Source organism: Mercenaria mercenaria, chromosome 17 (genome assembly GCF_021730395.1).
Source record: "Mercenaria mercenaria strain notata chromosome 17, MADL_Memer_1, whole genome shotgun sequence".
Taxonomy (NCBI): Eukaryota; Metazoa; Mollusca; class Bivalvia; order Venerida; family Veneridae; genus Mercenaria; species Mercenaria mercenaria.
Genome location: NC_069377.1, coordinates 12,045,476 through 12,059,766, shown reverse-complemented (window position 1 = coordinate 12,059,766; position 14,291 = coordinate 12,045,476). Strand labels below are relative to the sequence as shown.

The 14,291-nt window shown below is 35.7% G+C and overlaps 1 protein-coding gene across 4 annotated transcripts in view; it reads right to left on the bottom strand.

The window, feature by feature from the left end:
• Nucleotides 1-14,291, bottom strand: part of LOC123536139 (uncharacterized) — a 66,966-nt gene that overhangs the window by 5,270 nt on the left and 47,405 nt on the right. The window contains exon 2 of one of the 4 annotated variants that reach the window (XM_053529036.1): nt 1,564-6,979. The exons of the other annotated variants lie outside the window; for them this stretch is intronic. Coding sequence (XP_053385011.1) covers nt 5,119-6,945 — 1,827 coding nt within the window. The 5' untranslated portion in view covers nt 6,946-6,979 and the 3' untranslated portion in view covers nt 1,564-5,118. Of the gene's footprint in view, nt 1-1,563; nt 6,980-14,291 lie in introns of those variants that run through there. 4 annotated transcript variants of the gene reach the window in all.

Here is a 14,291-nt window from a genome sequence, read left to right as displayed (position 1 = left end):
AAGAGTCGTTTGTGCATGTTCTTTCTTTCTAAGTCTGTTTTGCAAAGAAAAATCAACAAAGGCAAGATTTATGGCTCTGTCTTGTAACATTGCTTCCTGAAATTCTGTATCAAATGAAAAAAAAAAAACAACAACAAAAAAAAACACCAACGTTTTATTTCATTCAAACTTGAGTAGTGATATGAAAAGTACCAACTCCTGCATTTATCTTTTTTAAAGTTCATGACGTCAGCTCAAACAGGTAACACGTTTTGAAGGAAGTCATGCATGTAAATTTCTGCTAAATGACTTTACTTTTGCAGCAAGATGCCTGAAATAGACTGTCCTCCCCTTACGAAACTGTGACAACATTAGTTCAGATAAGTCTCCAGACAATACGCCAAGTCGTATGAGACAGAAACACTGCCTTGTGTGTACAAGATGGCTGCATTTCATTGTTTGTAAGAATAATGAGTGATTTAGGATGAAACAGCTAAGAATATTGGGAATCCAAACTGACGTAAATTTAAAAAAAAATGATATAAAGCCAGTTGTTCTGAAAACTAAAAGCTATAGTGTGGCCTTACCTATCTTGTTATACATAAATGTTTTGAGATTCTCCCTAAAATGACAGTATCGGTAAATTCGCAAATGCCTTTGACATTCTCTAGCATTGTTATTTCGTATGATTCTCTTTCATTTAAAACGCACAGTTAACCTTTAGCCTGCTGGCGGCAAGTGATTCTGCCTTTGTGAACAGTGCAAACCGAGATTAGCCTGCATGTCTATGGTAAGGGCAAACTTCCTTGAAAGCATTCAACCAGAGTCACACCAAAATCACAACTAGTTTGACAGGTTTCGTGCAAACACAATTGATGTCATTGGATAGCGCCCGATAATAGCTATTGGATAGCGCCAGATGCTATTCATGATCTAGACTGATCGCAAACGCTGAATCAATCGTGTCCAGCATGATAAGGGTAAATTCAGTTCGTTCTTCAAGCTTAGAAATACAGCAGAAAATATTTTTGTGCTCACCCTAAAATTTATTTTTATTTTGCAGGTTCAGCGTTGTTAATCTCCGTCCTGTCATTTCTTGTATTTACAATTTCTGAAAACTTTTTACTACGTTTAAAAAATATGGCACCTAGCTATATCTTGTAAATTGAAACTCGCTTTCAAACCCTATTGCAATTAGAGAAACCGTTAGCGAACAGTATGGATCCTGGCCAGACTGCGCGGATGCGCAGGCTGGTCTGGATCCATGCTTGTCGTAAATGCACTATGTTGGTTTTCTCATGGTCTGGCTCAAATAATGCACGGAGGGGCACCTGGGGGTCTTCTTTCACCATCAAAGCTGGAAAGTCGCCATAAGACCTATAACTGTGTCGGTGTGACGTTAAACCCAACAAATGAATAAATAAATTGGAATTGAGGAAATACGGCCGTGCACGTAGACGTGGAAAATTAACTGCAGACTCGGTTTGACGTAGTCTGATGAAATGTGCAATACATTTCACATTATCTAGTTATATTCATCGTCATAGTTTAACAATCATTACAAAATTTGATTAATTCATATGATATGTTTCAACGTTTGCCTTTTATTTTGCATTGCATTCTATCTCAGAAAAAAATCATTCAAACTTATTAAATGTGCTATGCACTGACGATAGATTCAAACTGCCAGAAATGGCAACTGTACCTGTGTAATGATCATGTATCTCCATGCAAGTTTGTGATACACACAATACAAAATTCAAACTGTTACATTTCAATTCACTCTAAAGTATTGTCATTATAATTATTTGCATACAAATTATTACATTGATTCTAAAAATACTGAATAAAACACCTAACCCGTAATGTGCTCTTTTGCCAATATCAGATATTACTAAATGTATCTTTTAGAAATAATGCATACAGGGATCGATTCCATATCATTTAAAAGTAAAAATGTTTGTACTGATGTGCAAGATGTTGCAGCTCGGACAAGTTATGTGGACGCTTATTAGGCACATGTAAAAAGCGTATTCTTCCAAAAAATCTGAAGTCAGACGCTCTGTTCACGTGCCGGAAGGACACAATTTTTAAATCGATAGTATATATCTCATTCGGTATATCGCATGTTACCGTAGAGTGATCGATCCCGATAATTGTATTCATTTTACTACCACACGCCGTTTTATTAAAGTCACAAAAAATTCACATAAAAGTTGAACTTTACAAAACGTGTCAATATAATTAATAAAAATACAGAGGAGTACTAGAAAATGATAAAATCTTACAGATATAAAATTTTCGATTGATTGACTGATTGACTGATGTATTTAAGAAAGAAAGTCATTTTTAAAATATTAGCAAAATAGCAAATGAAGGGTTAGCAGTTTTGTTTAGTATATTTTCATGTCTTATTTTTTGTCCCCTCTTCCGTCTGTCTGTCCGTCCGTCAGTCCTGGACACAAATTGGAATCCTTCGACTTCTAACTTGAAAATTACAAGATACTTTTTCCTGAAAGTTTGTACAATGCCAATATGGAGAAAATCCAGCTGCATTGCAAAACGCCGTGGTAGGTGACGTTGGCATAATATCAAATAGTCACGTGGTGCTAAACGTGGAGCTACAGCCTGTCCCGATATTTTCAATGACTCTCTCACACTGAAATAATCGGATCGCGTTTGACGCTGTATGGGTTTTAATGAAATAAATTGATAAACGCGTTAATGAAGGGATAGTTGATATAATAACTCAAACTCAAATAGTTGATTACATTTAACCTACAATTATATACTTAAAGCAAAAACATGATTGTATAAAGACAAAAGACATGAATTTACGAATAAACTACACAGTAATGGTGAAATATAGGTTGGACTGAATTCATACGACGGAATTGACAGCATGTTTCATTCTGTACATAAGTTTGCAAAATATAAATATTTCGATAAACCTTTAATAACTGTTTTAGAATACACAAATTGGTAAATTTCTGTAATGTAGGCCATGTATAATAGTAGTGTTTCAAATGTTTCTTTCTTAAATCCTTGTACATATAATAAAGTCGTACTTTGTTCTACTACCGTTCTTAAATGACACTGTCAGATTTCCATATGTCAAATATTAAACGAGTAAGTACAATTCTGACTCTTAAATCGCACAGGTAATGATAATGTAGAACAATGACAAGTCTTGATTCTGATATTCAACTCATTTTAGTTTAAAAAGAAAAGTAGAAAAACACTTAAGATTTCAGTTGGCTCATTTTATCTAATTTTTTTTGGTGGGGGTTGGAGAGGGGGAAAGGGGGGGGGGGGGGGGGAGGAGGTGGGTAAAGAAGATGTACGAAAAAACTCATTGAGCAAAACCACTCCGACAATGAATCTCGCATGGAAGGTATCAAACATGTTTTAAAGACAGCATGAATAGTTTTTCAAATGGGTGTGGTGTGTCCAGCGCTTTGTCTTTGGCTCGATGTCGTGGATCATGGCCAAGGGTACTGCCAACAATTACTAAGGAAACAACTCTTAATGTCCTATAGATCATAACTCATAACTCATAACTGTATATGATCACATTTCGTTTTTATTTTAGAACATTAAACGATAAATCAACGTAACAAATGAGTTAATGCGGAACAAACATTCTAAACCAATATTATAGTATCAACTTGAGGTCACGTAAAGATACAAGAAATATGACAATTAAATGCATAAACAACATGTTTAGTCTCTGTTTAACAGCCATGAAAACAATAAATATTCACAAAAATATAACGAGGGACGATAAAATAGTTCTAGGAAAAATGCTCTGTCAGATTAAAACAAATTGAATGGTTTTACAATATATGTAAACTTCGTTGCTAATGAACAAAAGATTTTTATATCATCGAAACGACACATGAATATAATTCACATTAACATTCGGCGGAAGGGTTAATCTCGGATGAGCCGCGTCATCCGGCTGTATCTGTTACATTTTCATTATACGATGTGAGCACTGGTTTCTAAAAAGCGCGTTAAGATTTATTTTTCAAATCCACATCAGAGAAGAAGTATATATGACAACGTCATGAACGACCACATGCGTGCCCAGCATGATCATGTTCTAGGAGCGATAAAGCTCACAACAAGAAAAAGTAAACGTTAAAAATGAGCTATGTCTACAAATTGCAAAGCAATACAATGTTATTTCTTTATTTATTTTTGTAATAATATAACGAATTTCAGCATATCAGCATATCGTTACAAACGAAAGAAAAATACTTGCGTATCGTGTCACTTTCAAAGAAGTAACCTGTTTCTCGTTGTAAAGTTATTGTTCTTTGATTAAACTTTGGTTTACCATTTATGCTGAAATATTAGGAAGCTATGTTAAAAATTATTGCAGCTGTACAGAATGAAAAATAAACAAAGAATAAAGAAATACGTAATATAAATGTCAATGATTGCCCTGAAAAGACTGATGCTGAAGTTATTTACAAAGAGCTACTAATCTATGTGACCTTGTATCTTTTTACTTTCATTGGAAGCATCAAACTTGTCAAGAAGAGTGGTATGCTATTAATGGGCAGCTGAAGTGTGTCGCGGTTCGCAACGAGTAACGTTACTAAATTAAAATTATCTTAAATGAGATGGAATACAACACAAACATCTAAGCTATATAAGGAACGATCATAATGAAAGAAACAGTACGGATATGTCAACGTTATTTTAAAGACCATAAAAGACACATCGTTTTAAAGGACACTGCGACAATTTTACTTATGTAGTGATATTCTGTTCACTCCAGAGTTTTTTTTACAATCGTTCAACGGCTTTGTGTATAATTCTATTGATTTCGTTTTATGCATACGCAAAATATGACTCATTGGGACTATTTCTAGAACGTTATGTCAAGCCCGTTATCTATACATTATCAAGAGCATCTGTTTACCTGATCCTTCACTTCACAAAACCCAGTACACGGACCATCTCCCAATGTAGTACTTATAAGGATACCATATTAGACCGTTGACATATTTTACATTGTAACAAGAACAAACGCTGCAAGAATTAAAACAAGAACTGAACAGTTTAATTGATATCTACAGATATGTATCAGTAGTTAATGCGGTCATTGTCCTATTTCCTTCTCTGTTTTTATTTCGCAAAGTTACTGTTTGTAATTTTGTATACTTGAATGCAATTTTGACCATCCAGACTCAGGTACAACCTGTTATTCGTAAAAGAGAAGCATATCGACAGTGGATTCCAATTTGCAGATTGTTTGTCTAACAAAACATACGTGCCAGAATCATCGGGATGGTAAACATGCACACGCCCAGTGCCTCCTTCGCAAACATATATAAACCCCTCTCTGTCAGTGGTAATTCCTGTCGGATGCCAAAAGCGATGAGCAAATTTCCTGTTTTCTTGGTTTTCAATATCAATATCAGTAATACTGTCATCAGAACAATCACTGACATACAAATGCTTTCCTTTTGCATCTAAGGCTATCCATCTGGGATATGAAAATAATCTATCGCCTTTATCATTGTATTCAATATTTGCCAAGACATTTCCGCTTAAACTTAGTATTTGAAGTTTGCCTTTATAATTGTTCTTCATTGAAATTACCAGTCTGTCATCATTGATATATGCGATACCGTAACAGAGCATTTCTGTCAGTATATAGCGCTTCTGGAATACAAGTGTTTTAGACTTCGTCACAGTTAAAAACTGGATTATGCACCTACTTTCGTCTTTTTCGTACAGCCGATCTATGGCAATCTGAGTGTCATTAATCTTTGTGACAGACATTAGGTCTGTTCTGACAGGTCTTACGTAAACCAGAGTTTTACTCTTCGTATCGACTAACTTAAGCGAAAGGTTTCTTTTGTCACAAGCGATAAGATATTGTTCGCTCAGTAAACAACAGTCAATTAAATAACAATCCTTCAGATCATCCGTGGATTTTAAATTGATATCATCCAAAGGACATGCAACTTTCACAGGCTTTTTATCATCATTTCCTCCATCAGAGTTTTCATTATAAGTCTTCATTAATGTTCCAAACTTTATCACTTTTTCTGTTAAATCTTTTGCTTGAACTCGTATTCCTGACTCGAGTGCAACATCCCCCGCAGAATATTCTTTCTTTAAGCATTCAACCGAATCTTTCATTCCTTTAAGTGTATTACTAAGTTGCTTCAATTCCATGAATAATTTATACTTTTGACTTTTAGGAAATAATTTCAGGTTTTTGATATTTTCATTAAGGTGATCAATCGCAGTATTCAAGGTATCAAATTTTGCTTTTTCGCTGTCAACTCGCGTACTATCTTTTTTCTTCTCTACCTGAATTTTATCTTCAATTTGAAATACTTCTTGGTCGAACTGCGCAAACAATGCGTCCTTCTCTTTCTTTATTGCACTTGTAGCCTCCACAGTAGTACTGTCAATGGTTTTATATTTCATATCAATAGCTGCTTTAGTGTCAGACAGTTCTTTTGCAACATCATTCTTTTTCGTTATTAAATCTTTTAAATCTTCTCCGTTTTCAAGATCTTTCACAAAATCAGGTAAATACTTCATGCTACACGTATCAGTGTGACCTTCCGTTTCACAAACAGAACATGCAAATGTTTCACATGTACCACAATAAAACTTTATCATTTCATTCTTATGAGTTTGACATTTTTCAATACAAATATCTTGAGGCATTTTGTCTTCCTCTAAGTATTTATGACCCGGCAAAAACTTTCCGTGATATTTCAAGCAAGTAGAGCAAAAGTAGGCCACGCATGAGATACAGAAAGCATATGCTATTACATGTATTCCATCGCGATTACATGTTTCACAACACATTTCGAAAACTTCGTCAGAGTCTTTATTATTTGTATTTCGAAGTTCCGAATGTTCAACTGAGTCCGTGATATCTGGATTAGAATCAGTCTCTAGACGTGTCACACTGCTTGATTCTGCCATTTTTGTTCAGACTTTGTATCCTGTGTACAGGTACCTAAAAGCACAATGACAAGCGTTACGCTCGTGCAGACAGCTACAATAATCTATTAATATACTCCTTCTAAACAACGAAATCTTGAAACAATAATAATGCCGACATTTAAATTTAATGTTGATCTGTAATGCGACACGTACACAACGACCGATCTTATCAAATGAAACGTGTATTTATCATTAAGCAAATAAATCAGGGTTTAAACGTGAAATTAGCCAGAGCAGCCAGAGTAGCCAGAGTTCAGCCAGAGTTTAGCCAGAGTTCAGCCAGAGAAGTCAGAACTCTGGTTACTCTGGGTGGCCAGAGTTTAGCAAGAGTAGCCAGAACTCTGGGTTTGTTTTGGCTGGCCAGAGTAGCCAGAGTTCAGCAAGAGTAGCCAGAGTTCAGCCAGTATCCAGAACTCTGGTTACTCTGGCTGGCCAGAGTAGCCAGAATTCAACCAGTTTAGGCAGAGTTTCTAGATTTTTGACATGTTCTGGCACTCTGGTCAGCCAAAGTAGCCACAGTAGCCCGAGTCGCCAGGATATCACTTGCTCTGGTTATTCTGGCTGTTTCTAACAGAGTCAGCCAGAGTAGCCAGAGTAACCAGGTCACGTGTTCGCAAAACATTTTCAGTCTTAGCTGACTTTGATTACGAAACTTAATATGTCATTTCTATCTAAATAGCATATTTAAAACTGAATTTCAAATTAATAACTATTTTCAAGTGGTTAATAAAAGTAGCTCTTGTTACTCTGGCTGGCCAGAGTAGCCAGGGTTTCTAGGGTTTGAATTTGATTTTGAAACTTTTGTTATTTCCTTTTAAATAGCATGTTTAAAACTGAATTTCAAGTTAATAACCATTTTCAGTTGGCTATTTATAGTAGCCAGAGTATCCAGAACTCTGGTTACTCTGGCTGGCCAGAGTAGGCAGAGTTCAGCCAGAGTAGCCAGAACTCTGGTTACTCTGTCTGGCCAGATTCAGCCAGAGTAGCAAGACTTTATTAGGATTTTAACATGTTCTGGCTACTCATACCAAAGCAGCGTAACAGCAATGCTTGAAACTCTTAAAAGGCAGACACTAGAACATAGAAGAATACATGCACCTCGAATAATGTTGTACAAATTTCCATTAACTAAATCATTCAGTTTCAGTTTTAATATTGCATATGCCATGTTTTTGTGATTTTCCTACATATCTGCGATATGTCACATGTTTAATTGTTAAGCACCTTGAACGTATATTTTATAATAAATGGGCGCTCAACAAATCTGGTATAATAATAATAATAATAATAATAATAATAATAATAATCTCATATGCTAAGTTTTTTTCTGCAATGGATGCAATATGGTGATACAGTATTCTAATTGTGGGCGAACGTATGTTTTTAGGCAGTTTCTTTGATATTATTGTTATTACATTGTACATATCTTTTATAAATCTGAGAGTGTTACTAGCTTTTGAAGATGTAATTTCAATATGTGTTTCCAAGTTAAGTCATCACTAATAGTAATCCCAAGATATTTAGCATTTTCTGTAGTTTTTAGTTCTTGATTAAGTAATTCACATGGAAAGATGATATTTTTTTTTTTTTTTTTTTTTGAGATTCCTATTACTTTGCATTTATCAGGATTGAATTCCATAGACCAATTACGTTCTCATTCTTCTAATTTTGTCAAATCATCTTGAACTTTGTAAGAGTCTATTAACGAGTCAATGTTGAGGTATATGATAGTGTCATCAGCAAATAAGCGTATTCTACCTTTAACAGTGTAAGGAAGGTCATTGATAAAACAAAGGAAGAGACAAGGACCCAACACTGAACCTTGAGGAACCTCCTTATAGAACTGGTAAGGAGTGTGAGCCTTCAACTACTACAGATTGAGAACGGTTACTAAGGAAAGATTGAATCCAGGATAGAGAGATTCTGTAGACACAAAGTTTCACGAATTTATAGAGAAGGAGTTGATGATCGATCTTGTCGAAAGCTTTGGAGAAATCCATTACAATGAGATCTGTTCTCAAAAATTTCTTGTGTAAAGGATAATAGTTGAGCCTCACAGCTATGTTTGGAACTGAAGCTATATCGGAAAGGTGTGAGAAGATTGTTGACTATTCTGGTTCTCTCATGGTTGCTTTTTGTGTTTTATGTATCGTGATTCATAAAACAGACTTCTGCCGGAGTAGCCAGAGTTTCTAATCAGCTCAAACGCATGTAGAACAGGGATAGTATATTTGACTAATCGTTTTGTTGAAGTTTCCGTCAGACAATGTCTTTGAATCGACAACATACGAGTCCTTTCGCATAGATGTGCAGCCGAAGTTATCTTACATGAAGCTGCAACTCAATATGATTGCTGTGACTCCTGGATGCTCAGCGCTTATATTCTATAACATATAGCATTAAACTACCTTATAGGTATGACCCCAATGCCTTGGCTGTACTTGCTAATACCGTTGAACCTTGTCTGTAGGCTGGAACTCTCTTACTGACTCAGAAGATTACCAAACAAAAAGTCTCTGTCTCAGTTTTCCTATGCTCAGCCTGTTCTTGCTATTGTCTATCCCGTAAAGGTTTAATTTCTATGCGCTGGTCCTAAAGCTCGAAACCTAGTTACACTACTGCAACTCTTAGTCTCAAGCGTATTCTTTTATATAATGTATCTGTCCTGACAGTGTAGCTGCAACAGCTCATATATCAAGGTACTGGGATAAATGATAAGTTGAATCCTCGGTGTGTTTACATCAATCGCTGGATACAGAATGACTTCATTGCCATCCGTCTACTTATCAACACCCTAGCAGAGATGTCATTTGATTGGTGCTTTTTAATGAACTTGTTTCTGATTTGTCCAAATTCAAATATATTTTACAACGAGTACACAAGTACTTGCTCTAACAAATAGTCGGTTCCCTTTTACTATTGTACATAACATAATATGATCCAGCTATCGCTGTTATTAACCCAAGTTGTCCATAAGGTTACAACACACTAAATAGCTGTTCTTCTTTATTCTATATAAAAATGACTTATTTCCAATGACAGCAGCACACATCAAGACCAATTTAAAAAGTCTGTAACTTACATTTTCTCGAAGAATATTATCAGAGCTGAGAAACATTAAACGAAAAGTGGGATTCATGTCTTATGCAAGAAAAATATTTTCAGTCCAACACACAAACTGCAAAATCAGCTAAAAGTGAGACCCCAAATTGTAGTGGTGGTGTATGATCTAAGTTTCCAAGACAAATACTGTCATGTTATTATTTCATTGTAAAAATGCTACCTACATGCCAAGATAGATCTTTCATGTCATTTCAGCAAAATAATTGCAATGAAAATAAGGAAAATAACTACAGAGCAAAAAATAAAAAGAAATAAAAATAACTGAGGGCTCATGATTTGAATCTACCATTTTTTCGCGCCGTTTGCCTGTTTATTTGAAAAGAAATAAAACTGAAAACACATTTTAATGTAATTTTGCCTAAAAAACCATGATTATCAGATGGGAAATGATCAAACTAAGATAAAATGTACTCATACTCATATGTTTTGTAAATAAATGAGGAAGTTATCTCTGCTTTACGACACTTCCTACTGCTGAATGACTCGGCAATTTAGTCTGTATACTTCACTATTGCCCCGTATTGAATTGTTTTTCATCTTAGGTAAACTGCATACTATTACTTACAATAACCAGCTTATTATATGTAAAAGCAATGATATGAGACAATTTGACATAAAATCAACGATAATTCTGGTTTAAATGTCGTTTTTATGGCGGCCATATTGGATTTGCACAATGTAGTAATCTAACGTTGTGCCAAATTTGGACCTCTTTAGATGCATAATTCTGTTGTTATGTGTTGATTCCAGAAATCCGCAGTTTCATATATATTTTTAACATTTTACCCCAAAAATAGACATTTTGCATCATGATACTTTTCTATACTTTTTATATGTTGTTACTGACCAGAGTAGCCAGAACATGTTAAAAATCTAGAAACTCTGCCTAGTACCCTGGTTGAATTCTGGCTACTCTTGCTGAACTCTGGCTACTCTGGCCAGCCAGAGTAACCAGAGTTCTGGATACTCTTGCTGAACTCTGGCTACTCTGGCCAGCCAGAGTAACCAGAGTTCTGGATACTGGCTGAACTCTGGCTGCTCTGGCTGAACTCTGGCCATCAGAGTAACCAGTGTTCTGGCTAGTCTGGCTAAACTCTGGCTGAACTCTGGCTACTCTGGCCAGCCATAGTGACCAGAGTTCTGGCTACTCTGGCTACTCTAAGTAGCCACTTGAAAATAGTTATTAACTTGAAATTTAGTTTTAAACATGCTATTTAGATAGAAATGACATATGAGCCGCGCCATGAGAAAACCTGAACCAGTTTCTCCAATTCCAATACGCTTTAAAAGCGAACAGTTGGATCCTGAACAGACTGCGCGGATGCATGCTGGTCGCAAACCCACAACCCACTATGTTGGTTTTCTCATGGCACGGCTCAATTATTAAATTTCATTATCAAATTCAACTAAGACTGAAAAACTTTTGTGAACATGGGACTTGGTTACTCTGCCTACTCTGGCTGACCGGAGTAGCCAGAACATGTTAAAATCATAGCAACTCTGGCTACTTTGGCCAGCCACAGTAACCAGAGCTACTCTAAGTAGCCACTTGAAAATAGTTATTAACTTGAAAATCAGTTTTAAACATGCTATTCAGATAAAAATGACATATTAAGTTTCATAATCAAACTCTGTTAAGACGGAAAATGTTTTGTGAACATGGGACCTGGTTACTCTAGCTACTCTGGCTGACCAGAGTAGCAGAAACATGTTAAAATCCTAGAAACTCTGGCTACTCTGGCCAGCCAAAGTAACCAGAGCAAATGAAATCCTGGTGACTCGGGCTACTCCGAATACTCTGGCTGTCCAGAGCAGTCAGAACATGTTAAAATCCTAGAAACTCTTGCTACTATGGCTGAACTCTGGCTGAACTCTGGCCAGCCAGAGTAATCAGAATTCTGACTACTCTGACTACTCTAAATAGCCACTTGAAAAATTCAGTTTTGACATGCTATTTATTATTATTATTATTATTATTATAATACCAGATTTATATAGCGCCCTTTTCATGATCAATTTCACGTTCAAAGGCGCTTTACATAGTTCAAATGCAGCCACATATGCAGGGCGCATAATTCATCCTCTGCTAGTACAGACACAGAGCGATCTGACCAGAGGGACAGAGTGAGACAAAGCCCCCACGACAGAGAGACCAGAAATCAGATACAGGCTTGTCCGGCTAACTTAGCCTACATAGCCAATTTCGCCACATATGATTCTCATATGAAACGATTACCTTTGAAATTCATATGAATTTCTTATGAAAATTTTCATATCGTAATACGATCTATGCTTTTCATATGTACTATTCATATGATTTTCATATGAAGGTTTTCATATCCCTACTCATATGAAAAAATTTAAACATATGAAAATCATATGAAATATTGTCCATATAGACCCATATGTTTCTGATATGAAACCATATACATATCTTATTGCATTATGAAAACAAAATGGCAAAGGGAAAATGATGATCTTTACACATACTCCTCCGTGAACTGTTCAGAATTAGAGCTACATGTGATTTTGCGCGTTTCGGTCTTTTTTAGATGAAATGGCCTACCACCAAAGGGATGGAAATGACTGACGGGCCTAAATAAATGTACAAAAATTAAATGCAGCGCGGGTCATAAATCATGAGGGGGGAGTTGGGGATCCCATAATAAAGATTTTGTAATTTTAACTTCAAACAAAATGAGTTTTAAGATGCGATTTTACCCCCTTTAAATGTTAAACTTTTTTTTTCGGACAAGCGTAAAATTATAAACAGACAAAGCGGTTGTGCGTGGGCTTTGGCAAATTAGGGGATCTCCCCTAAAACATTTTTAAGGCGAAAAACCGTGCCTTTGATGATTTTCTCGGTACAATTCTAGTTCTTTTTTTCCTTTGAAACTTGATACTGTAACAAAAACAAAAATCGAACGACTTTGTGACCTCTCCTCCCCTCCACCCTCACCACCCACGCCCCCCACCCCCCCCCCCCCCCCCCCCCGCCCAACACCACCGAAGTTGGGGCTACGCTATATACTGCGAAAGATCTTCTTTGGCATCTATCGCTACGAATTTCCCAACATTTTGAGAATATTACCGGACTTTGATCTATGACCTTGACCCCTTACTGATCGGGTTCGAACCCGACTTGACCTGTTTTTCCTCTGGGGACAATGTTTTTTTGGCAAAAATTTTTCATTTATTAAAACCCAGACATCAGGTTATAAAGATATGACTCCTCTGACAATGCTCACTCTCTGTTCTCTATTTAAAATTAATAAAAGAATGCTATTTTCACAGAAAATGATACATTTTTAAGACGTCCACGACAAAACGTAGGCGGTAAAAATATAAAAGTTATATATCTCTTTAACCAAAATGTATTAGATTTAATAAATAAAAGTTATTTCATAAACTATCCTTGTTACTGGAACATTCTACAATTATTTGAAGTTATGAAAAACAGGGACGTTTTCCGTACAAAAAATTACGGAAACACAGCTTTATCCTAAATTACGTACAGACGGACAACATATGTTGTTTGTTCTTGTCACAAACTTTCAGATTTTGACATTTCTATCAAAACAAGTATTTACTTGCGTTATTTACCCAAAATAAATACTTATACGCAGTTTTTCCTTATTTTACGGCTAATATTTTAGTCAAAAAGGTTAAAGTCATGCAGGAAATTTTTCCCGGCGTGTCCGTCGAGGAAGAAAATTGTTTTTCATTTCGTTTAAACATATTCCAACTACTTATTAAAAGAAATTTCAGTTTAAAAACATATTCCTAACGTTTTTTATAATAAAATGAAATTGATGAATTTTTCAAAAAATGCGAGAGAATTAGCGTTAATTAAATGGTCCCTATCGCCAGTCTGCAGATCGTACAGACAGAAAAAACTTCTGAAACTATCTATTTCAGTAGAAATAATTGATATACAACCAAAGCGTTTTCTATTCAGAGCCTTATTTTGATGATTTTTTTTTTTAGGAAAATAAGTGTTATTGTCGTGCATTCTTTACTTTTGACAGGGCCCACCCATGTTCGAGCCTGTAGGCCTCACGCTCTATGGTGGGGTTTGAGCCTTTATGAATAGTTATTAATAGTTCTACAAATTACATGTAATATTTATTAATACATCTTTAGTACTTTCGTCGTAATATCGGGATTGAAAATGACCATTTTTGAAAGCAAAATATTAACAA